The sequence below is a fragment of the Pyxicephalus adspersus genome, chromosome 2, assembly GCF_032062135.1.
Source record: "Pyxicephalus adspersus chromosome 2, UCB_Pads_2.0, whole genome shotgun sequence".
Lineage (NCBI taxonomy): Eukaryota > Metazoa > Chordata > Amphibia > Anura > Pyxicephalidae > Pyxicephalus > Pyxicephalus adspersus.
In genome coordinates this window covers 105,938,931-105,966,470 of record NC_092859.1, presented here as the reverse complement: position 1 = coordinate 105,966,470, position 27,540 = coordinate 105,938,931, and the positions used below count along the sequence as shown (strand labels likewise).

The window sequence follows — 27,540 nt, the reverse complement described above, 5'->3', positions numbered from 1 at the left end:
TGTTAGATATTGTTCTATACAATTTGCCAAGCTTTTATGAGGCACTGCAATGTATTAAATACCTTAGTCATGTTTTATTGTTTATTCTATTAAGTCCAATCATTTGCACTTTTATGGTTTAATTATTCATTTTTTTATAAAGTGGAAATGAATTGTGGTAGTAATTAAAATAATAACAGTGAAGCATATTATCAAGTAAACAGGATTGCAGTTACAGAGTGTGTTGCAGTATAGTTTTGTCTTTCCTGCATATGTCTTCCAGTACACTGATCCAGTACACACATTGTTTACCAAAAAAATAAGGGGCACTATAAATCCTGTGGGATGGGTTTGAGGTGAGTGTGTGTTAAATAGATTTTGCCAGTAGTTAGCTACATTTAATCGCTGAAGGGTTTTGGCAGAAGGGAAGAATCTTTTCCCTGGCTCCTGGTGGCTTTATGGTTTTTGCTTTTATGTGGATATTCACGGCAAAACTGCCATCCAGAGTGGAGCTCAGTTCCTGCTGTGAATAGACCCAGACACCTATGACAATGTAACTCCTTCACATTGTAACTCTAACTTCAATAAATTGTTTTGCTATATTATTTCTGCTTTCAAAAAGACAAAAAATGTGAAGCTGCACACACTATGTTCTTCTTCTCTCAACAATACCAGCAGGGCTAGACTGGTCTGGACCCAGATATATTAAGAAATGGGTGCTTTTGGGTTCACTCCAAAAACAGATCTGTGAACATCTGTTCATCCCATAGAATCTAAAAGCATTTGGGACCACCAGTATTCAGGAGTAGTTTTCTTGTTTGTTCTTTTATTCGCTATTGTATTATTCACTATCCTTTGAAATAAAAATGACCACATTCTAATGTTTGCTCTGCAGAATTTATAATAAAGGCAATTTTTTCATTAAGTGCAGTTCCTTCATTGAATATTCTGCACTTCTGACTCATGGTAACTTACCTCAATAAAATACTGAATTGAATTTTATCTCTGTAAAACAATAGTTCACACTTTTTTGGCTAGTATGTATACCAAGAAAAGCAGCAGTATGTTTAATTTATTGAAAAGCAGGTTTATGAATACCTATACTTTTTGAAATGAAACCTAAGCTTTGTGGTTTCCTTCCTGTTTGTAAAAGGTGCAAAATAGTATATTTCGTAATTAACAAAATCACTGCTATGCCTCTGGTAATGTAAAAGTAAGCAATTTCAATACACAACACAACAATATAAATATATAAACATAAATATGTATAGTGTGGTAAACCACAGTTGCATACTGATTACAAGTGCTATAGGGTGTATGGAGTAGGAAGGTTTTACTCTGTCTTCACCAGGTTACCTCAAAACACAACTTGGCCACGTCCCAGCACTTGTTATACAAGAACATATAATTCTGACCATCAGACTGGGCTAGCTTAGTCCCTGCAAGCCAAAAAATGTCCAATACTGACCAATGGTATCTCCGGTTGACTCAACCTGTCTGCTCCCCAGGTTACAGAGCCATGTCTGTAAGCATGTCCAAAGCTTTGAAGGTGCAGATAAGTTCATTCCTGGGGTGGATTAAAGGCCTCAAGGGATAAAAATCTCTTGTCAAGGTAACATCTGTCAGTAAACTGAGATCCTCACAATGATCCTCACAGATCACAGCTAACACTCTAGATTTGAGTTACAGTCAGCTTGTACTTACTTAGGCCTGGCAAACCTGTAATGGATCTGATTCAGGATTTAACCATTTGCCAACTAATGACGAACCTGGAAACCAGGTTTCCAGGTTTCCAGGCTAATTCACCCAGGTTCTTTAATGATAGTTTTGCTTCTCCAGCCTTGGAGCTTTATTAAATCAGGCCCAATGTGTCAAAAACAATTAAACTATTTTACACATGCCATATTCAAAGGTGAATAAAAAACAGGAACAGGAAAATACCTACAGTTGACTATTTGGTCACTATGCCTGCTTCCCATGAAATTATTCCTGACTTTCAGCGTAGACATATTTATCTGCAATACAGATCTAACTTGACTCAACAATAATGTTAACGTGGATATATGTGGCTCGATTAAATTACAACACGAGGCGAAAATGCTTTGAGTATTTATGGTGCAATAAAAAGAGCATACCATAATTAATCATTAAAAACAAAATTAACTTTGAAGATAATATTGGACACACAAGGCTTAGCTGTAGAAAGCAGTAAAATAGAACTTTAAATGATATACATATAAATAGTAAGCTATACCAGGGAAGTTTGTCTGCCTTTACCATTGATTTTTGTCTTGCACAATTTTTAGATGAAAGAGGCAAAGATGACAGGATATTAAGAACTAAACATTTTATTATCAAAATGGGCATACATTGTATAGATATAGTTAAGTCATAGAATTTTACACACCCTTTGCTGCCTCCTTTTTCAATAGTTTCTAATAAAAGAACAGTCAGTCTGAAATGAGGAGGAAAAAACCCTTCATAGGCTGTAGCATTGTAAAATAAATAAATGAAGTCACTGGTAATTGTAACTGAAGTTCCCACAATTATGATCAATACAGCCCCCTAAGTGGAAATTGGTTACCGAAAGATACATTGCAGTACAAATAAAAGAACAGATGACGACTTTTCACTGTTCTTTATCTGCTCTTCTTTGTTCTTCTCCCACAGTCAGTAAGCTTGAATCAATACAAACGTGAGCCTTATAGTATGTTGCTACGGGATGCAAAGAACCTTTTCTTAATTCTTTGGTACAGTATGTGCATTTTTACTTCTTTTACCCTTTTCAGTAGCCACTATACAGATGTGCCTAGGAAGGACAGCTTGACTTCGCAGCACATCTTGTACAGTGAGTGGGACGCAGAAGATTTGATGGCACATGCTTCCCACAATACATTAACAGATATAGGCTGGCATAACATACCGCTAATACAAGCAGCTTCAAGACAGAGTCTTTTTTTCCATCCTCGCTAAGGTGAGACCCGACATTTGAAGGGCTGCATCTTCTCTCAGTGGAAACTCTTCAGGGAGAAAGAATTTCTTGGAAATTTTTAAGGATTCCATTGCCATGGATGCAACGAGGCATTGAGGGTTATTTGGCTCTCCTTTAGGCTGCAGTGAATATATGTGAGTTTCCAGCCATTTTTATTCTTTCTGCTCTGGATTTGCCAGACTAGTCAGCTGTTGACACAGAGGCCCTGATTTATGAAAGCTCTCCCAAGGCTGGAGAGAATACACTTTCAGCAGTGAAGCTAGGTGATCCAGCAAACCTGGAATGGATCTGGCCCAGGATTCAAAACATTTGCTAGCAAATAGCAAATGATTTTCAAAAATCCATTTCATGTTTTTTGGATCACCCAGCTTCACTTCTGAAAAAGTATTCTCTTTGGCCTTGGAGAACTTTCATAAATCAGGCCTGGAGAGTGGCTCTGTCCTGCCCCTGTTTTCTTGTGGGTATCCCAGCATACCCTAATTTGTCAATAGTGAATTTCCTAGCCCTTTACATGGCCACATGGTGTTGCTATCTCCAGGTATATCTAGCTTTCATATCCCAACACCAGACTCTGCAACATGACTTGCCCTCAGGACAGAAGACTGGAAGCCCATCCACATTTACTCCAGCAGCAAAGTCTCCCTTCATGGACATTCGCACATGGGATACTCTACTGGGCTTACCTTTTTTAGTTAACTGGAGCCAGTCCTTTTCCTTGTCTTCTTCCTGCATTGTTCTTATGTTGCTGTAGGGTGTTTATGCTCATCATGACTTTATGTATGATAAAAAAATTGTTATGTTATTTGTGCTGATGGGGCTGCCTCCCTTTCTCTGTCTCTAATTTAGCCCTTGCTTGCACCTCGTAACCGATATGTCCTCAAGTTTCCCAAGTGAACCCTGGACTGGAAGAAGCTAATTCCTTCTTTCTTAGTCTTATGTTTTGCATTCTCATTTACTGGTCTGGTTCTTTTTGCACTTTCCTCTTGCACTTACTCCATGACAATGGAAACGATTTTAAACTTTTCTAGGGGAAAAATTACACAGTTGACAATCAGACACCTAAAAGACAGTATGTGTAACGGATTCCTAAATATATTCCAGCTCCTACATTTTGCTATGGAAAATTCTCAAAGTGCTCTGTCGAAATTAGATAACCATTTAAATGGCCTCCACTGAGATATATATGATTGAGACCAAACTAATAAGTACAGCAATTTAGAAGTTCCTAAATATTCCAATGAACATAAATAGGATTTTAAAATTCCTCAGTGAAACAGTTGGAGTTATTGTTAGCTAGTGTAAGGAACAGTTTGTAGCACTTTTCTTTCCGTGATTGGTAGCTTGGTTCTCTTATTTACAGTTATGTTTTTTTATGCTTTCCTGAAAAGGCGTTGGGCACACCTCACACAGTGTCCAGTCCCTTCTGTTACAGTGTCCAGTCCCTTCTGTTACGGTCATCACCCAGCCAGAATCCATCCCAGCCAGGACATGAGGAGTTATCATCAATGTGATCATTCTTTAAAATGGCCATACTAATAATCACAGCCCTCCTTCCTTTCCCTTGTATCTTTTCTTCCTCCTTTTTCCACCCTCCTCTTTCCCTTCCTGTTCTCTTCTTTTCCTATTATCTTCTTTTACAAAATATAGTAAAAATAGACCTTAGGAGGAAAGGGCAGACACTTTAAAGTGTCAGTCGGGCAAATCGGCTGCTGTCTCTACAGATTTGTATTAGTCAGAAATGAGAAGTTTCAGTTATATAATTAGAGGGTCAGAGGTACTGCAGAAATATTTTAGATTATAGGAAACACTCTCTACATTTTCATACCTCTGACGTGTTTTATTGGTTAAATTTGCCATACCAGATTTTTTCTAATGTTTAAGAATTTAACACCTGTTATATCGTACTTTGTCTTTCTGATGCTTTACACTGTATTTTGTTTTTTTGCCCATAACATTTTAACATAAAAATGTTATTGAAAAACATTGTTGTGTACTATAATATGTACATAAAGCAGTTGTGTGTATTATATAAACACATGAACGCTTATTTATAACATACATATATTTATTACAGAACAAAAGAGAAATAGAATGTTAATACTGCAATAACCCATCACAGCCAATACGATTTTATCTTACTAAAGCTTTGTTAGTTTAAGATGATGACTGACTTTTCCATCTGCCTTTTTCATGAGCCCAGTAATGTCAGCAGGTTAAAGTTGTTTTCTGGATTTGTAATTAGCAAACACATTTCAAAGCAGGGGACATGATTGATATTTATCACATAAAATCATTTTGTCAATTGCATCAATTTAATATCATGAGGATTAGTATAATAAATGCAAATTCACTCTTTTTCAAGAATGTATCTTAATGCATTACATACCCACAGATCCAGTATCTAATTACAAATGTGAAAGGCAATAAAAAAAAAATTTAAAAAATGATTTTTCCTTCATTTATCAAAGAAAAAGAAGAATTCTATTGTTTTTGGACCAAATCATTAAAAAAATAGGTCCTTTAAACATCATGTCACTTTATGACATCATGACATTTTATGTAGAATTTTTCCCCTTCCTGTTTTGGTACTGTGGGGTTTCCTTATGTATAACTGGAACATTTGCCAACAGTCCCAGATGGTAATTGCCTAATTTTTATTTGGAAATGCCAATACATTGCTGACTGTTGCCAATGTATATACCAATATATTGCCAATGTATATGCCAATGTAAACCTTTGACTCTTATTGTACTGCATTTCTAGCATAGAAAAAAATGGATGACATAAGACCCTAGACCAAATAGAAAACAAAAAGAAAATTGCCATGTTGTGCTTTTCATGGCATATGTGATTTTCTTATTATTTAATATTGAAAATTCAACTTTTTTTCATTTCTTAAACATTTGCTTAGTTTTATTAGTTTATTTTGTTTATGTTAAAGAATGCCCTAGCCATCACCAAAAAATTGATACCAAGATAATCTGTCAAATTATCTGTAAATTACAAAAAAAGGGAAAAATATGATCTAAGAAAGTGTGTCCCATACCAAGAATTTTGTCCTGGAGTTTTTATATGGATAGGAGGGGGCTTCTTCATTGCCAGAAGGCATCAGCACTTGAAATGACAAATACCTTGTTGCATTGTATAACACATTTGAGCATTTTACCATAATTCTCATTGCTCTTAGTTGTGAAGGGTAATTTCTAAATTGACTTTTTTTAATGTCTTTTTTTTAAATTGGGTATTTTTAATGTCTTAATGATAAATTAATAAATATGATTTCAATTAGACTCTGTAAAATACCTTATATTCTCCAACTCTTACATTGACACTCCTCTGAGGGAGAAAACGCACCTTAAAGGGGCAGAGACTAGTTTATCCTCAGCAGTAATGGTGGCTGGTGCTGTGACTTTGAACCAGCTCCCTTGCACTTTCCCTAGCAGAGACTCTCCCTAGCATGTGCATAGCCTTGTCCTGATCTTCTACACGTCTACCAATGCCACCTCGCTGTTGCTTGCCCTGGCCTTCTGCTTGATCACTGATGCTCTCTTGTATGCCACCTGCCCTGACTTTCTGCCATATTACAGAAGTCACCTTATCTTCTGCCTGCCCTGACCTTTTGTTTGATTGGCTAACTACATAAATACTATTTCACAGTAAGAACTGTCACATTTACCTCCTCCCATACCTCCGTATGGGCGGTTCTGATCCCAGGCGCTCCTGCTCTTCCAAGTTTTATCAGCATCATCCCTTACACTGGCAATCAGGAAATAGCTTCTTGTTTTGTAATATAATTTTTATTTTAATTTGCATAGAAAACAAACAGTATTACAAACAATTAAATATAATTAGGACCAGGAAGGGAAAAAAGGAGACAATTCACATATATGGTGTACACAGAAGTAAAAAAAAAAATATTAACTTCATCAATATATATATACATTTAGAATGAGCAAGCCAAGATGACCAGTATGCATTCAAATTAAGTGCCTAAACCATGTTGCAAGCAAACATTTTTTTAAATTGTACATTAAATTTCTGTATGATCTCTGAAACAGTCTGTGTATCTGGTACTTCTCCAATATCCTGCAAAAGCCTGTCTATTGGCACATAAACAATGGGTAACAATAGGCCAATATGCTACTGGGTATTGTTCAATACCTAAATTAAGCAATTAACAATTATACCAGTCACCTCAGCCAAGAGTTTAAACATGAAGGACCAGACACGTTTAACACCTCTACAATACCAAAAAATGTGACTTTAGGAGCCAATATGACAACACAATCTCCAGCAATGCTGCGACACAGGAGATAGCTTCTGAATCGCCCTTGGCTATTTAGCTGGTTTATACACAATGCTCAGCGTTATCTCCACTACTTTTTGTTACTTATCCCCACTACTACTGAGCCCCCAAGCACTATGAGCATTTTCTCTACACCTTGTTTCTTCGGTGACCCCCGTATCACAGGAATCTATTCTTTAGGTTTCTGGTACTTGACCTTGTAGGCTTTGTTCCTGACTTTGCTTGCCTGCTGTCTGCCATGACCCCAGCCTTCCTTGACTGTTCTCTGCTTGCTGATTTAGTTACGCTTGTTATCCTGCCCACCCTGATGTGCCCAGGGACTGACACCTGGCAATAGCCTGCAGCCCAACATCCTCACCTGTAGAGTCTCTGGAGAAAACAAGGCTGTTGCTTAGACTTTGCGCCTTAGCCCTTCCTAGGGCACCATTATTGGTCTACCCATAATGCTCCTACTGGTTCCTTCTCTCCAAGCGTGAGAAGAACACATTTCAAATATGTGCTTGTTACTCCTTAATAATACATAATTTGAGGACTTTGACTTTAAATCTTGTGCACGGAAAATATATTCAACCACAATGAATAGTTACATTTGATAACATTTAAAATACTGTACATGTATAAACTTTGGTTCTGAACTATTGTTTTAACAGTTGTAAAAGTTATTGTGTTATTGTAGATAAAAATGTGATTTAACAACCCTGTTCATATTCTCCAGCTGTCATAATGCATGTAGTTTACGTGTTGGTACACTGCCTAAATTGCTGCATGTACCTTTGTTGGTACTTTTTGGGTCTGTTAGTTTACCATGTCTGCCAAGACAGAAGTACAGTGTAAACCCAGCATAAGAGCAGGTATAGTCATCTACTAAAGGGCACCTGGGTCCCACCAAATGCAATGCAAATTATCTCAGTATCTCATCTGTGTCCTCATTTCAGAATCATCTAACTTACTCTGTGTTTACTGAGAGATAAAACAGATCCTAGGCTTTTGCCTGCTTTAAATGGTAATTCATTTAATTTTCAAGTGTAGAGAACTAACATGATGCCAAGCTTTGAAAGTCTTAATTAGTGTCTTTATCATAGTGCTCTAAATATGGTGTTAATTTAGCATGCCCCATACAGCCTTACATGCACTGTTCAGTTGTTTATTAGGATTCATAATCACACACTAATAATATTGGCTTCAGTACAAGAGGTGAAAAATAGAGCTTCTTCTTCAGTTTTGGAGATGGAAACAATTTTGCTGTAAGCTTTCCACTTTGTTCTGCCTAGCTGGCTTGTTGCTAGAATAGATTTTTATATTTTAATACACAAAAAAGAACAACTATAGCTGTAGGCTCAAAAAAAAATCACTGGCTGTGTCACTTAGATTTGATGTAAAGGGGTTTTGCTTGGAAACTCGGCAGATTTTAAACACCATAATTTACATCTCAGAAAATGTGTGAAAATAACTAATGGCAACATCTAATTAAACAAATTTCAGCTGTATTTTGATATAACCTTTTTTCAAGTCTTTATTTCACAATATTTATTATGCCATACATACATAAATACACATACAATTTATACTCTGTACAGCATGTGTACCATTATTTCCCTAGGCTCCTAAGAAATTAATCTGGGATAGTCTAGTAGGCTGAATTTAGTATGCCCCAGACTAGTCGTTTTATTAGTTCCCATGCTCCTAGGGTAGGCTCTTTAAGGCATAGTTTACATTGCTATGGTGCCATTCAGGTAAAATATGTTGAAACGTTATTTATTTAGTTCAAAATAAGGAAAACCTCCAAGGCCTGGTCTCTGAACATTTTAAGGTTTATTGAAAGGGATCTTGCATTCCTTTAAAAGTCTATAGTAATAAACCCATCTGAAGCAAGTCAGAAGTAGGTCAAATGCATTTCAAATTTATCTGTCAGTGAATTTTGATTGACTACTGAAGCCTTTTCAAACCATTTTCAAACAAATGCCATCAACACAAGCCTGGAACGGGATGGAAAAAAGCCCATTTGGGAGCTCTCCCATCACTTTCTGTTCTCAGAGAGATAACTGAAATTGTAAAGGTTCTAATAATATTAAGAAATCCTACCTCTAATGGTTGTCAGTGGAACAGATGTCTCTATTGGAAGTAAAGGCTGTGTACACACGTTCAATAATTGTCGTTGGAAATGAACTTTCACAATCCTTTCCAATTACAAGACTGAAGGATGCATGAATGAGCGCTGTACATACAACATCATTCTGCTCTGTGGAGAGGGGAGGGGGAGAATGATGGAGCGGCACCCCATTTCGCTCTCTCCCTTTCACTTGTATTACGATTATTCATTATTCATGGATCCATCACGACGTGAGACGTGCATTGTACACACACCAGATACTCGTCTGATACTAGCCCTGAGGCAACACTCTGACGAGAATCATCTGACATGTGTATGTAGCCTAATTCTTCTACATATGTTTTGAAAGGACCAGAACATGTGTAGTTTACTATCATTAGATTTCCTTTCATTTTTGCTCTTGTTTCAGCTATCACCAGGACATATAATGAATCTTCTCAAAGAGGAGAATACAATACAAACCTATATAAGACCCTAACCCTACTCTACCCTAACCAAATATAAAAAATATAATTTGATCTCTATCATAGAATCCTATTAAATATGAAGTAAGAGGTTAAGATTACTGCACTATTGTTTATGGTATATATTTATATGTTTTAGTATTTTTTCATTGTATGTCCTTTTAAAAAATCATTTGTTCAAGGGTATATATTAAAAAAAACCTGTGTAATTCTCGAAGAATGTGGCGGCAAGATACTGTTCTGAAAAATAATGTACCTGCATATAGAAGGGGGAAGAGTCGATCTGACATCTTATTTGCACTGATCACACTATTTCCTTTACACAATTTATAATCCAGCAGCTTTTGAAAGGTCACAGGTGCTTTATAATAAAAATCTTAAAATAGAAAATTCTGGAATTAGCAGAAAAAAGTAAAAAAAAAAAAAACTGAAACAGTGACCTTTTAAGATTTGAAAGAATAGTGCAATTATTCATGTCATTAATATCAAGCAGCCAGGCTGAGCAGTTCTAGAACAAAATGTTGCATAAATTAGATTTTGTACTTTGGTTACACTGGAACATTCAGTCATTTACACATCCAGTTCAGTTTATTAGCATTTTCAGCAGTACTCTATTTATCAAAATACTGCATTTTGTAACATTCCCTAATATATATTTAAATTCATATCGTCATCAAGTGAGTATAAGTAAAAAGGATAAATTACAATTGAGGTCAATGGGCCTGATTTATTAAAGCTGTCCAAGGCTGGATAGGATACACTTTCATTAGTGAACCTGGGTGATACATTGAACCTCAAATAGATTTTTTCAAAGTAATTTGCTATTTGCTAGCAATAGTTTTTAAATCCTGGACCAGATCCATTCTAGGTTTGCTGGATCACCCAGCTTTACTGATGAAAGTGTATCCTCTCCAGCCTTGGAGAGCTTTATTTAATCAGGCCTACGATGTCAATCAGACTGCATCAGAATTGGTTCCCTAGATTGTTAGTGTCTCCTTTGCCTAATGAGTCTGAAGAATAATATTATTTAGCCATTCTAGATATGTTTCTGCCAAGAGCTATAGTTTTTCCTGCTATAAGACTAACCAGGTGCTGTTCTCTCCTTTTTTTTTTCTTTCCTAACCATTTTCTTTACTATAACCATAAGCGTGGACACCATTCTGTTTTTATTCTCAGCTCTGTGCCCATTAGATGTCTGCTATTCCATACTGTTAATTGTGACATTTTAAGAACTATTGTAGAGATTATTCAATAAAGATAAAAAACCTGGATAACTTTAGACCACCAAAGTTATGTTACATAGTCATGATGACTATATGTTGGCACTGAAGGTAATAGTTTATGTTAATTTTTTTAAGGCGTATATAAATGATCGAGTTGTTGAGAATTGTACGTGACCTCATGGCTCCCATTCAATTAGTATGGATAATCATCAGTGGACGATGTTAGTACTTGAGCAAGCTGTATCCTTTAGTATACCGTTTTGAAAATTCTGACTGCCACTTCTATTACAAGAGATCTGCCCTGTTATGCTTGTTTTGTCATCGGATTTAACCCACCACTCGTGATAGTTCTAAATAACCAGACTTTATGTAAACTGATCTATATAATAATTCTAAAAACACTGCCTGCCCTAAACTCTGCCTGTTCCTTTTGATAAGTTGACACTGGTTTGTTTGCCTGTACACTTTTTAGTTGTTTCCAATGGGGAAAACATATGAACATTTAGGTCTGCTCCTATTTACAGGGAGCCATCAAAACCGGTATTATTAAAGATCAGTTGAAGGTGGGATTGTTTGTAATTACCAACCGTGATCCAATGAATTATTGTGTGTGCCAAATTAATGCAATGTGACTCAAAATAGTTTTTACTGGTTTACATTTTGAAACAATATAATGACATCATTCATGCCTATTTACATTTTGTAAACATTCAGGGATTTATTTTTGTAGTTCACAAACTTTTTTAATTGAATCGAGGTTGCACATTTACCATCTAACATTTTGGGGACACACAGGACCTCCTCATGTGTATCTCTGAAACATTGGCTTCTAATCACAATGTTACTTAATAAGAACCTGGAAACTAATATTTGTTTGTGAGTGCCAGTGACTTATTTGAATATTAATTTTGCACCATTTGCACCGTCACTGCATGCACCAACCGATTATTTCTTTTGGTCAAGGACTGGAAGGTGTGCATTTCTTTATGATATAGATACGGTCAAACATATTCTAGTAGCTTTATTGGCTTAGTTTCAGTGCCTTGTTCATTACATTTTTTTTCTATCATGCTAAAAAAAGTTTTGTGACTAATACACATTAGTTATTTTAATATACTTTTGAATTTATTGTACAGACTGAAAAACGTATTACTCATCCAGGATTCTAATCTAATGATTCTAAGGATGAAATTGACTTTAAAGTAGAACTGTATTCAGGTTCAGTGATTTGCATAATGTCAACAAGCAGTAAATATGCTGACCTCTGTAGATGAAGGCACAAAGGAACTGTTCATCCTCAAAATGTACATTTGAAAGTACTTTCAGTTACATTTCAACAGATTTGCTACCCCATTCCCCTTTTCCCCCAGGTGTGACCTGGTTGCTTACATTTATTGTAAATACAGAGAAGATGTGTAGAATGAGAGAAGAGATCAGAGCCCTTGGATGACTTAATTGCTTAAAAACTCCTGCACTGCCAGTTGGAGTAGAGTGTGAAGCCAAATTAGAAGGTATTTGGCAGTATTCTCCTCTATTTCATCTGGGAAAGAGTTAAAGGACCTGGATAAGGCAGCAGGTAATTTTATAGATGTAGATTTGCTGCTCTTTATTTGAGATTCTGGTCCATAGTTTCTTGGAAGAAATGGGTGGACCAAACACTTTATCCCTCTCCCAGGCCAGGATTTGGATATGGCACTGCAGCCTATTGGCTGATTATGATGAAAGGAAATTCATTTCTCTAAGTATAAGGATGGGATTAATATTTGAGTCTAAGATGAGTTTGAGCCTTTGATTTGACTTTGAGCCTGGGGCCAAGTCTGGCTCGGACAGTAAAGCAGTGCAAAGCCTGAGGGAACAGTATTGTTAGAACCCTAGCTCAGAACAAAGGGGAGTTCAGAAATCCTGGGAGACTACTGGAGGTTTCCAAATTAACCTCCCTAGCGGTTCATTTCTTCCCGGTTTTATATGTCTAAAAGCGGTACACACATAAAAATCCAATGTATTGCATTCAATACAGTTATTTTGTATTGAATGCATTACAAATGGATTTTGGGGCTAGAAGCAACTGCAGGACAAACAGGAGAAATCTCATATACTTTTGCTGGGAATGTAAGATTCACAATATTATCATTTTGAAAATGCTACATGGCGCTGTGAATGTTATTTTTGTTCATGAAATAAAAATACTATCCAAAGACTATTAACACTATTGCTATGGTGCCAGCTGAATGTGGTTTGATATCCGCTGAACGAACGCTATCTCCTTTTGAGCTAATCTCAATCCGAAAAAATACACACCTAATACTGGAGAATTAGGCGTATTCTCCATTTTCTACATCTCTGTGCTATACATACAGTGTTTAGAGTCAACAATGAGTTGTTCTTTTTATGCCTGTAATTATCCTTTATATTCTTAAGCTTGATTTCACCATACTGTATTTAAAAAGATAATTTTTTAAATATTTTTTATATTATATTTTTTATAATAATTAGTAATACACAGGAAAGTAAAGAATACAAATCACAAAGCCAAATGAGGTCAGGTTCTTTATTTAACCTAGTCAGACATGTCAGTTTGTCTTAGAAGTGTGTAGAAGAAAAGTGAATCAGTCAACTCATTTTCAGATTGCTTGACATAACCAAGAAAGCGTGATTCCATAGTAACACAGGTCATAAAAGTCTGTGGCTGTCAAGTTCTATAACAAATATGAGTACAAAAAGGAATATTATTCAATTACTCTTAGGTTAAATTTAATCACTGATACATGCTTAAAAATATATACTACAGCTAAGAAACAAAGCTGCTGTTATGCTATCAGTCATATTTACTTGTTTTGTACCACTTTCCTAAATAACTGAATCAAAATATTGTTTTGCATACTCATCTTTTTGCAGATTTAGTAAAAATTTACAGTGTTAAAAATAATGAAACTGGGCAAGACATGAAGACATTCATTCATGGTTAATATTTTTTTTTCTTTTGTGAAGTTTGCTTTTAGATGAAAAACCAGCACACTATTAAATAAAAGCATTTATTTATAATTAAATTTGATTAATATTTTTTTTTTAAATAGAGAACTGCTTTATACATTTGTGGTTGTTTAAATTGAAATTCTATACAGGATGTGCACACTACAGTAGGCATATTAATTAAAAAGGTTATTACATGTCCATGAAATTCCACTTTTGAAAATACACATTCAGGTGTGTAAAAATTGAGCAGAGGACCTTAGTTTCCTACCACATATTCTCCAATATGAGTCTTGGCCCTATTAGGTCTAATGGTTCTTTGAGTGACTGTGGTTCCTTGTAGGTTTTTGGACAGTAATGAAGATCAGTAATAACTGTAAAATTTTCACCCATCATATGATAGATGGTTTTAGAAAATGCTAAAATTGTGTCATAAAGGTCATCTAAATGTGCAGCAGTAAATTGCTTTGTATGTACAATGTAAAACAACATGTAAATGAACATAGATTCACATTCATATGTGAGTATTCGTCTTATAATTTCAAGACGAATACTCACAATACTTACATGAAGTACAGCTAAGTATCTGTTGAATTTTATTAATTTAACACTAATAGGAAGTGTTTTTGTTACTAATAAATTCAGTGTTAGAGTAAACCATAAAATATCTAATAGTGTATGATATTATTTTGTCTTTCAGGCTGCAGAATGGCTCTGCTTAAATTGTCAGACACAAAGAGCACTCTCAGGACAACTTGGAGACATGGGCAAAGTGCCACCTCTTTTAGGACTGTCTCCAAAATCTTCACCAAAGCATTCTGTTTTACCTGAACAAGCACAGAAACCCTCACAAGTAAATCTGAAAACACCCGATAAAGCAACTGATCAAGTCACAAAAAAAGAAATTGCAAAAACTTCAGATGAAAAAGTTAGTGAAGGACAAACAGAGAATATTAGTCAAGTAGAAAGCAAAGATAAAAAGGCTATGGTTGGCCCACCTGTAATAAGTAAAGAAACAGAACTACCATTGGTTTCTAAAGATGCAGAGGTGCTACCCCTTAAAGACAGCAGTCAAGTTGCTGCCCAAGACATTCCATTACTGTCTAAAGAGCAGGTAGAAGGTAATTTGCAGCAAAAAGAAAAAAACATTCCAAAGCAGGATTTGATGATTGACCTTACAGCAACAATGTTGAAGAAAATGGAGGATGGAGTAGCATCAGATCAGAAAACAAAATTTGAAGCAACCAAGATTCCAGAACAAGAAACAGGAAAAGAAAAGACTGTAAGTAAAACTAAAACTAAAAAAAAATACTTTATAAGGATACTGTAAACCAATGGCCTGGTATTCTCACCTTATTTATCCTTTTAATGTATTCGAAAGCACAGCCAGGGATGCACTTAGGACTACTTTGTTTATTATATTTTTTATTTCATAACATTCCTAGGGACAAGTGCTACAGGAATAAGAGAGAGGGCAAAACATTGGGAGAGCAGGATTCCTTCAACGCCTAACATTATAGCTAAAGACATAGTACAGCTCATTCACTTTCATGTGGCCATTATCCCCCAAAAAAACAAAAAAACTATGTATTTCGGTAAGGGGTTGGTAAGTTAAGGGTTTAAGTGTTTGGTTCCTTACTGAAAAGTAAGGTACCAGCTGATGATAAATATAATTACATATACAGGTTTTTATTTACCTAAACACATGGGCCCTGATTTAGTAAAGCTCTCCAAGGCTGGAGAGCATTCACTTTCTTCAGTGAAACTGGGTAATCCAGCAAGCCTGGAATGGATTTCCTAAAGTCATTTGCTATTTATTAGCAAATGTTTTGAGTTCTGGAGCAGATCCATCCCAGGTTTTATGGATCACCCAACTTCAAGGAAGTAAATGTATCCTCTCCAGCCTTGGAGAGTTGTTATAAATCAGGGACATAAAATCTGCACAAAATCTCCTCTTTTGAAGGAAACCCATTTATTAATGTGGCAGGACAATCTAATTTCAGTCCACACCTGTGGAATCTGTAGACATACATGCGCTGTTATCCTGCAGCTGCCAATATATATTACATAATATATCCCAACTTCAGTGGAAATAGTTTATTAAAATTACCTAGCAATAGCTTTTTATTGATTTTTAAATCATGGTATACAGTAGGCAAAAAACAATGAGGTATAATGTCAGAAACAACCCGTTTGCTACAACAAATGCATATGTGTGTTTGTTAACAAAATAATGGTTACAAAATAAATAAACACAACAAGATTATGCCCAAAAACCTGATTAACCAATTTACCATTCTAATTAAACATGTAAATCATGGTGATAACAAAGGTAAAAGGCAATGGATGAATGGAACTAGAAGAAAGCAGGAAGGGGAGTGAGAGAGGGGAAGACAAAGAAATAAGGGGGTGAAGTAACAGAATGAAAGAAGAAAAAAGGAAGCATAGTGAAGAAGAATAGTTAAATATAAAAAAGTAATCAAAGTTTGCCTCTGTTTGGCCAAACCAAGAGAATAGGGTAAGGTTTCTAACCTGTAGTAAGGAAAAATATTTGACATACTAGAGCTGCAAATTGAAGACTTTTTGATCTTGGTGACAGATGGAAAAGAGATTTAGAATATTTTCCATTTGGAATTGTTCACATAAAGTCCTGAAAAGTCCAGAGACAATTGTATGCAAAATATTTCACGTTTATTAGGGAAATCACTAAATTAGGAAATTAATAAAATCATCAAATAGACAGTCTGTATGGTGGTAGCCTACAATCTCTATTCCCATGATTTAGGTATATTGAATATTTGGGCCTGATTTATTAAAGCTTTCGAAGACTGGAGAATATACACTTTCATCCGTGAACCTGGTTGATCCAGCAAACCTGGAATGAATCTGTTCTGGAATGAATTCCAGGTTTGCTGGATCCCCCTGGTTCCCTGGTGAAAATGTATCATCTCTAAACTTGGGAAGCTTTAATAAATCAGGCTCATTGTGTCAGAGTTTCAATAGTGTTTTAGTGTTTATTTACCAGATCCAGCCAAATGCTCAGGTGCCAAAACCCCTTTTCTAGTGTACAGAACGTGTTCATAAGATAGGCTATTGAATGTAGAAGAAGATGGCAAACAATGTCACTGGCCTGGCCAAGCTGATGTTTGGAAATTAATTCCCGTTTTTTGTTTTTTTTTTGTGTGTCCAGGTTTATGAGCAAGATCCTAAATTGGACTAGTTGGTGTCATTGGTGTTTGGTGTAGGTAGCATAAATAATAGGTGCTGTTAGGTTTATATTGAATGCCTGCCTACTATTGTGTTTGCAAAATATATGGGTTATCAGGTGTTCGGATTTCCCATTAGAACACATGGGTCTATTTTTAAATAGATTTTCTTGTGTGTCAGATGTTGACTTTTAAATTCCCTTGCCTAGTACCAGGTTTGTTACTCTACTCTTAAAATTTGTATTTTTTGCAAGATTTATCAGACAAGTTAGGTAAAAGTTCAAGTAACTCTTAACCTATTCATTTTTTATTGACAAGGTCAGTACTAAGGTTGGTCATAATTTAATTCTGATATTTGTTAGACAGAATAAGTACATTTATCCAGTCTTCAATCTATTTTGCATTATAGTTTTGTTTCCTCACTGTGTGCTGAAGATGTACAGCGACATTGTAGTGATTCAGTGTTTAATACTAGGAGCAGAACAAATTACTGCACAGGCATTTTAAAAGTTGACTTGTGACCAAATCATTCACACTATATCTACATATTCTGGACAAGCAGTAAAAACACTTTAAAGCAACAAATTATTCATGTCTATATTTATAATATTTGTGAATACATTTATTTTCAACATTCCCAACACAACCACTGTGTTTTTTCTTATAAGAAAGATTTTGACAGCCTGTCTGCCCTCCAGTGTAAACAAGCAGCAGGTGTATGAACTGTCAGAAGCTAAAACTTGACTGCAAAGCCTTTGCTGTTTTTTTAAGGATTAATCATGCAACTCTTTTCAAATCAAGACATTAGGCCTGATTTTATAAAGCTCTCCAAAGCTGGAGAGGATACACCTTCATCAGTGAAGCTGGGTGATCCAGCAAACCTGGAATGGATCTGGTCCAGGATACAAAACATTTGCTAGCAATTTGGAGAAATCGATTTCAGGTTTTCTGGATAACCCAACTTAACTGATGAAAGTGTGTCTGCTCCAGCCCTAGAAAGCTTTAAGAAGTCAGGCCCATTATTGTCTATAACTTCTCCCTTATATGAGTAGATTGGAAATGTGAGATATGTATGTTAGGCACAGGATTAGCACTTACTATAAAAATTATTTAATCAGGATTTTTTCTTTGTAAGAAAAATAACCAACATTTGATCTCTATTTTTACTTTAACTATAATATATCAATATATCAAACACAACCTTCCACTTGGTGGATGTTAAAGAAGTGAAATCCATGCTAATATTTGTTAGTAAACCCCTATCGTGTTCTAAATGTAATTATCTTTACTAATGAGCACCACATCCACCTAGCTAATTGCTGGGATGTTTTTTCTCTAAATATTTAGATGTTATTGTAATAATACAAATTGGCATCATCTTCTAATCTATTAATCACCCATTCCGACTGTAAATTGGTACCAAGGATGGGTTGATTTTCTAAAGATCTAAAATGTGGTCACTTTTTGGAACTATTGTTCTATATTTGTTCATGTAAAAGTACTGGGCACCACATTGAAAAATTAAATGTTAATATTTACTCCTTGTTTACCTTGACATACCATTTTGGAGGCCACACAAAGTAAAGTTTTAGTTGAGGTTTACCTGCAGTTATTATTATTTAGTAGTATTTACTTAGTGCCAATATTTTATGCAGCACTTTACAAAGTCCATAGTCATGTCAATAGTTGTCACTCAATGGGGGTTACAATCTAATGTCCCTTCTATAATCGTATGTTATTAACACAGTCTAAGGATAATAAAACCTACTAATTTCTGGAAGTGAGAAACAACCCATTTGGTTTCACTTTTTCAAATAATATCAATATTGAAATAAACAAATGCTGGTCTTAGAGCTACATATTATACCTGTACTGCCTTCATTTTTGTACAAAAATGTCTCACTAGTTTTAAGCTGTGCTGTACATCATGCAAATTTTCATATTTGAAATCTCTTCTGTCACATTTTTTAAATCAAAACCTGCATTTCAATTTTCTGCATGTTTAATATATATACCAGTCTGTAAACAAATGTATCTGTTGCCATTAATAGTATCTGTACCCATAGCCATAAATAGTGTCTTTGTGTGTTCTGTTTTTTTTTTTTTTGTTAATATAATCCATTAGCATGTTATTTATGTGTGTTTGATGAACAGATCAATACATTTTATTGTAGTATATTTTATAAATAAACAGAAACATTTTATCCCCTTTTTGTCATACATTTCAAAGAATGTAAAAATGTTAACGGGTCCTTTAGGTTAAGCCCTGACATCAAGCTAGTGAACATTTGACCATGTCACAGGTTGTATGTAAGAAAGCACTGAATCATTATTTTAACCTTTTTTTTTAAGCCTGGATTGTAAACTGACAGTTTATCCTGATTTAGCTGAAGATTTATTTCACAATCCTGAGCAGCAAAGTTGAAATGATATATGCAGTCACTGATATTTTCAGAATAATTACAAGTGCACAAGTGGGGATCTAACAGACATTAAACTGACAACTCCGAGTGGTCTAGTGAACTAAATATCACAAGTCAAAGAAAAGAATTAACAGAACAATTTTTTAAAAGTGTTCTTCATTCTGACAATTGCCTATACCCCAAGCAAATTTTATATAGTTGTTTACAGAACTTTTGCCAAAGCAAATAGTAAATATATTTTGCTCATGATCAGATTTTTGGGGGGATGGTCACATGGCAAAGGGTCTCTAACATGCTGAAACCCAATCCTAATTTAGATTTGTTTTCTAGATTTCCACTTACAAGGGTATTTGCTTATGTTTTATCAGTGGAACTAAAGTATTCAGTGCAGCATATATAAAGTTTTGCAATGCTGCTTCATAATGTAATTAGCTATCTATGATCTTAAGAACAACTTGACATGCTTGTTTTAAGAACCCCCTTTTTTGGAATGTCTTTTAAAAAAAACTGTCATTTGAAAAATACATTGGTTTAGAAATGTTAAACCTAAAAGTTCTAGTACTTATAAGTAAGTAACTCACCAAGCAAAAGGATCAGCATGACAAATATGAATTTCTAAATATATTGAACAAGCAAAGCAATTGTAATTACCATTGGATCAGCAGGACAAAGTTGGATAGTGTAGGTATGTTAATTGCAAGTGACAAGCTTGCAAACTTTTAAAGGGACCATTTTCCTGAAGCATATGAAACATTAATGCATTTTTATGAGAGTGATTCAACCCACCTTCAAAAAGTAATGACGTTAAAAGACAAATGTTAAGCTGCTGTTGTTATTTTAAACCATTGACCATGTTTCAAGATGATTTAGGAAAACTAAAAGCAGTTTGATAATAGCTGTGTACATAAATATTAAACAAGGGCATTACTTTTCCCCACCAGGAGAGATAGCATACGTGAAAATTAATTACCATGAGGGCCATAAAGACTATAAAGAATAATGCACAAAATCACTGGTTAAACTATTAAATTAAGTTAAACCATCTAGCACTATATATATATATATATATATATATATATATATATATATACTATTGGAGCCACCAATAATAGGGTTGGTAACTTTTTTTAACCATTTTTTGTTTTTGATACCTAAAGTAGACAACCTTTGTATATAAAGTAAAAATGTGTTTTTTTTTTAATGCCTTTAAAAAAAACTTTTGGTTTATTATATAACCAAAAGTTATTGAAAGAAAACACTACATTGTATACTACTGATAGCTTTTTGATGCATTAAATATTTTCTTTTTTTATGAATTTAAATCTTCTTTGTTTTTCTTGGGTAGAAAATTTATTTCAATAGTATTGTATAGTCTTTTTTAAAAATATATGTCTATAAAGTTCTGTTTCTTAAACCTGCTTGGGGGGAATTGTGTTTCTAAAACCTGCATTTTTGGGGGAATTTTTATGTCCCTGTAAACCTTTGTCTCTAGGACAGTAAGGGTAACAAAATCCCCGGAATTAGGGCAAAGACACCAATGAGAAAAAAATCCACACTATCCAAAACTAAAATATCTTTTTTTGACTAGGCTTATTTAAAAAATTGCTTGTTATTGCTAAAGCGGAGCTAAACTACCAATAAAAAAAAAATCACACTTACCTACTTATCTTCAGATCCCGCTGGAGATCCTGCGCCATTCTTATCAGTCTTTGTCCTGGCGTGATCAAGCACCGCCATGTTCAGCTTTATTCTTTTGCCTTCTGGCTTTGTCACCTGATCTCGCACTGCGCAGGTGCGAGATTGGGTGACATAGCCTGGTGTAGAGGGGAGTGGGAGGACCAATCTTACTGTGCATGCATGAGCTTGGGATTTTTCCTGGTCAGTGTGCATGTCAGACATTGCCTGGAGCAGCCGGAAACCTCCTGGGATGCGTGCTGTAGGCACCCCAGGAGGCTCTGTGCCCCCAAGGGAGGAGCTTTATCTTTTTTTTTTTTTTTTTTTTAAAGGTGTTGCAGGGAAAAAAGAATAACATTTTTGCTTTACATAAAAGGGTTGTCTACCCTTTTATGTGAAGTAAACATTTTAGTTTAGGTCCCTGTTAAAGATTGGTTCTTGAGTGCTGAAAATATTGCTCTCAAGATAATCTTCAACAAATGGTCTGTTTTCACATGACAAGTAATAGGGAAATTACAGATATTCTTTTTTCTTTTTCTTTTGTAAACTGTACATTTTGAAGTTATTTGACAACATTTTCTTTTCCGCTTTAAACAGTAGCAGATATTTTTAGACTGTAACTGTCCTGCATGCTAAACATGTTCGGCAACTGTTGCTTACATTGCATGAAAAACAATTATCTGTGGAAAATGATTCTCTAACAAAGTGGAAAATCATTTTATCCAATATGTCTCATTTCTGGCATTTATTGTTTCTGTAGCTAGCATAGCGCACGTACATTTGTGCTATTCAACTATACTATAAATAATCAAATAATAATTGACAAATCTTTAAAATCAATGAATTTGTGACCGGTCTTCACTTTTTTCTAATATTCCAAGCTGAGGTACTTTAGATAATCTATTTCATGGCCTCTGTGCCTGTTCTGTGTTTTATGTTTTAGCTAGAAGACTGAGAGGAATCTTCATAAATGAAATGAGAGTTGTGCCTGCAGTGCAGAATTTTGTACTTTTTTTTTACACTACTTCTACTATTTCTATGTACTACTTTTTTGTGGCAAGAAGAGCACAGAGGTTAAACATTTGCCTCTTCCACTGCTAAAATATTTTTCATCTAATATATAAATAACATCACTGTGTCAGCATTATCAGATGGCCAGATTTATAAGCACTCTTGTGTTTTTTTCTGTCTTTTTTTTTTAATAAACTCTATTTCTTGGTTCATGGAAAGGTTCATTTTTCTGTTTGTTTTTTTAGGAAAAGGAAGATGATAAATCGGACACTTCAAATTCACAACAACAGAAAAGCCCACAAGGTCTAAGTGATACAGGATATTCATCAGATGGCATATCTGGTTCACTTGGAGAAATACCAAGTTTAATTCCAAGTGATGAAAAAGATTTGAATAAGGAACAAACCAAGAAGGAGACCCTTTCACATGAGATCAGCCCCTCCAGTCCATCAGATTTAGCTAAGCTAGAGAGTACAGTTTTATCAATTTTAGAAGCTCAAACAAGTGTTTTTGCCGATGAGAAAAATATGAAAGGCATTGATTTATATGGAAAATATACTGGACAAACCCATGACCGACCTAAAACTAAAATATTACCAATCACTCCAGAATCCTATAGTTCTGAAGATGAAGAACTTGAAGAAATTCAAAAAGAAGAGGAGATGGCATTAAAAGACCATGGTAAACGAATTCAGGCTTCAAGGAAGGTTCAGAAAGACAGTGTAAATTCAGGAAAAGATGTTACTAATTATAGACGACATGATTCCTTAGATGACAGCAGCGAAAGTGAAAATTCCCCTGTTCCACAGAGGAAAAGAAGAACTAGCAATGAATCTTCAAGTAGTGATGATTTCAAACATGATGACAGTCAAGGTTCTGGAGATGATGAAGATTTTATTCGTAAGCAAATAATCGAAATGAGTGCTGATGAGGATGCATCTGGATCTGAGGATGATGAGTTTATAAGAACAAAATTAAAAGAAATAAGTGTTAATGAAAGTCAGAAAAAAGAAAAGGCAAAAGTAGTAACCTCAAAATCCAAACGATTAACAAAGAAAAGCAGTACAAGTTATGATGATGATGGAATACGGCGACATTCGTGGCATGATGATGATGATGAAGCAGATGAAGATGAGGAAGCATATGATGAAAGTCCAGAGCCAAAATTTAGAGAGACTAAAAGTCAAGAGAGTGAAGAGCTTTCAGTTAGTGGAGGTGGAGGTCTCCGTAGGTTTAAAACTATTGAACTAAATAGTACAGTTTCCAATACTTACCCTGAAGATTCTGGTAAACAATCTACTACACTGTATTATGATGAAGAACCAGAACTGGAAATGGAGAGTTTAACAGATTCTCCAGAGGACAGATCACGTGAAGAAAGATCTTCAAGTCTTCATGCTTCAAGTTTCACTCCAGGTACATCTCCTACATCAGTGTCATCACTAGATGAAGACAGTGATAGCAGTCCAAGTCATAAGAAAATGTCAGGTGAAAGTAAGCAGCATAGAAAAGCTAGACACCGATCCCATGGGCCTGTTCTTCCAACTATTGAAGACTCTTCTGAAGAGGAGGAGTTAAGAGAAGAGGAAGAACTTCTAAAGGAGCAAGAAAAACAAAGGGAAATAGAACAGCAGCAAAGGAAAAGCTCTAGTAAAAAATCCAAAAAAGATAAGGATGAATTAAGGGCACAGCGTAGAAGAGAGAGACCAAAGACACCTCCTAGTAACCTTTCTCCTATTGAAGATGCTTCCCCAACTGAAGAATTACGCCAAGCAGCTGAAATGGAAGAACTTCATAGATCATCATGTTCTGAGTATTCCCCTAGTATTGAATCAGAGCCAGAAGGTTTTGAAATAAGTCCAGAAAAGATCATAGAAGTGCAAAAGGTATACAAGTTGCCTACTTCAGTATCATTATATTCTCCTACAGATGTAACTACTGTTGCTATATCCGAAAACAAAAATGGTCAACAAGCTCTAAAAAGTGCAGAGGAAGCATATGAGGAAATTTTGTATAAAGCTAAGCTTTACCAGAATGAGAAGGAAACAGAGGAAGTTTTTGAGAAAGAACCTTTATATGGAGGCATGTTGATTGAAGATTATATCTATGAATCTTTAGTTGAAGAAAATTATGATGAAAGCCTAAATTCAAATATATTATGTTCCAAGGATCAGGAATATAGACTAAAAGAGCTAAAAAATAGTTCTGTAGGGGACATTTGCAGGGATTCTGTTCAGACTATCATTAATGTACAGGATGAATGTTTTACAACTGAAGTATTTCATACTATTGTGCCTCAAGAAGATATAGTTTCAAGTTCCTACATTGTTCCAGAAAGCCATGAGATTATTAATTTGGATAACACTGAAGAAATACCAACTGGGGATGCCATTTCAGGTTTATATGATCATATTAGCTGCCAAAACCTACAGCTAACACCAGGATCAAGTCCAACACAGCCTAGAAATGACTTTAGTGTTAAAACCAATGTAGTACCTTCTGTTACAGTAGATATAGATAAACCAGAAATCATTGCTTCTTCTATTTCAACAGGATAGTCCTCTTCCAATACAATTTCTATTCCAGATGTGAAAATAACACAGCACTTTACAGCTGAACTTGAAGATGATGTAGTTATTGTCTATGCTACAGAAAAAGCTTCTGAAAATACTGGTTCGGAAAGCACTGAAAAATGTGTAAATGGCCAATTTGATTTCAGTGAGAGTGTGTCACCAAATGTTGACCTTAAAACTGAGACTAAACCTGACTCTGCTGTTGTATCAGAAATGGATTCATCTTTTACTAAGTCCGAAATACGATCTCAAGGTACTGAAAAATCCATTGAAGATCATATTATTATTTCAGTACCTGATATTTCTCGGCTCAAGGATGTCACAACTGAGCAAATTTCTTTAGATGATTTACAAAGTAGACCTGAAAGTGTAAAAACAGGTTTGGAAACAAAACGTAAAGCAGATACAATTATTGACAGCATTTCTGTAAAAAAAGATACTCAAATAAAGACAGAATGCACTGTGTCAATGAATCACACAATGACTTCCACAGCAGTTATAGATACAATAACTACAGCACCCAAACTACCATCAGTTGTATCAACAGTTCCCTCTGTCACATCTAAAGTAATGTCTTTCTTTAGAAGCACCCCAACAGACTCTCCTGTTCCTTTGACATCTTGTGCTCCTTCACCACCTCCTCCACCACCACCGCCATTACCTCCACCAACTCAGCCTAAGCCAATGTATTCAAAAAAAAGGCCTGCACCTAAAATTCCATCTACAGTAGCAGCAGCAGCAAAAACAACTTCTGCAGTTGTATCCAGTGCAGAAAGTTCTCATGTAGCCTCACCTTTTAAAAATACTTCTGGTTCTCCAGCCAAATCTCATGCTACACCCCCACCAGTTCCTCCAAAGCCATCTTCAATTCCAGCTGGATTAGTATTCAGTCATAAACCAGTGGAAACATTTGGGCCTCAAAAAATAAAACCTATGCATTCTGAACCCCAGGTTCCTATGCAAAAGAAAGCAGAAGCACAACAGAAAACACCAGCACATTCTTCAGCCACACCTTTAACTTTAAACTTGACTGCCACCACAGATTATGTGTTACCTTCTCCTTCATCTCCTCTTTCACCTCATTCTAATAAATCCTCACCAAGACTAACCAAACCTTCACAGGAAACCTATGTTGTTATAACATTGCCTTCTGAACCTGGTACCCCAACTGATGGTGATATAACTCAAACAACAACATGCTGGCCACTACAAACATCTGTAAATGATAAAATTCCACAAACTACAGAAACTGTGTTCTCTACTGCACCTTTTACTAGAAATGAGAAAGTACCAGTATCTCAAAAACCAGATGTGCTTTGCAGTTCCCCTCAAATTATACCAAAAGAAATAACCAGATCTACTGTCTCATTAGCTCAAAGCACAGTCTCTGAATTCCCTAACATTTCAGAAACTATTTATACTGAAAACACAACGATGCAGCAGAGTCAGTCAACATATAAAGCAAAAGTTAATGAAACAAGTGATATAATGGATTTACGTACCTTGACCAAGGTAGATTATAAAAGTACAGATGTTGAGGCTGATAGCTGCATGGATCTTTCTTCTGCTACTCTTGATGGAAAGCGTCAATCTGCATCCCATAGTGTTCTTACACGGCCAGTAAGCGCTGTCCAGCCTGCTGTTGTAAACCTTAGCACTGCATCACCAGTTATTTCTTCTGTTTTACTGGTTACCGAATCTGTTACTGTGATGACATGTGCAACAACTGTAAGTTACACATCAAGTTTAGATAGCCTAGTGGATTTAGGTAATTCCATGAAAGAACCTTTACAACTGACAACTGCTAGACAGTTTCAAGAGGAATATGTAGGGTTTCCTGTGGAAGTAGAAGTGCCAATTAACTTATCAATGGGGGCTCCTGCACATTCAATGACAAAACCATTCTCAGTTTCCTCAGGTACTGTAACAGATGGTTGTATAGATATATCAACATCTCAAGAGTCAGTCGATAGTGGTGTAGTTGATCTTAGCACAACAAAATCTCTTAGAACAATGGTAACTATGGATGACACAACATCAGCAATTGTAACTGAAATAGTTGAGGAGGATGATAAACCTGTGGACCTAACTGCAGGCAGAAGAGCTGTATGTTGTGATGTTGTGTATAACTTACCATTTGGAAGAAGTTGCATTTCTCAACAACCATCCACAACTTTACCGGAAGACCGATTTGGCTACAGAGATGACCATTATCAATATGATCGTCCTGGGATTTCAGGATTTAGGGGTGATGGGGGCATGAAACCCTCTATGTCTGACACAAATTTAGCTGAAGCTGGACTATTTTTGTACAAAAGCAAAAATACTTTTGATTATCCTGGTGGAATTGCTGATGTTGCTGTAGACCTTACATCTGGGAAAGTGACTACAGGTCAGTATGATGTGCCAGCAAATCTTTCCTTAAAATGTGCTTTTGGTGTTCCCCGTCTCATGTCCGGATAGCAATTTGTTTATTTTTTTTCTGTCATTTTTATTTTTGCAACATTGTGGCAAAGTTTTTTGAGTACTGGTGTATTTTATTTTCCATTTTATGTATATGTTTTGCTCTCAGGCTCATGCATGTGCCTGCATGTTCCAAATATGATTTT

At 35.5% G+C, this 27,540-nt stretch overlaps 1 protein-coding gene across 1 annotated transcript in view; it reads left to right on the top strand.

Annotated features, from left to right (window-relative positions):
• Positions 1-27,540, top strand: part of PCLO (piccolo presynaptic cytomatrix protein) — a 150,793-nt gene that overhangs the window by 62,838 nt on the left and 60,415 nt on the right. The window contains 2 exon segments of the mRNA XM_072399050.1: positions 14,745-15,326; positions 22,604-27,323. Of these exon segments, the coding sequence (XP_072255151.1) occupies positions 14,745-15,326; positions 22,604-27,323 (5,302 nt within the window).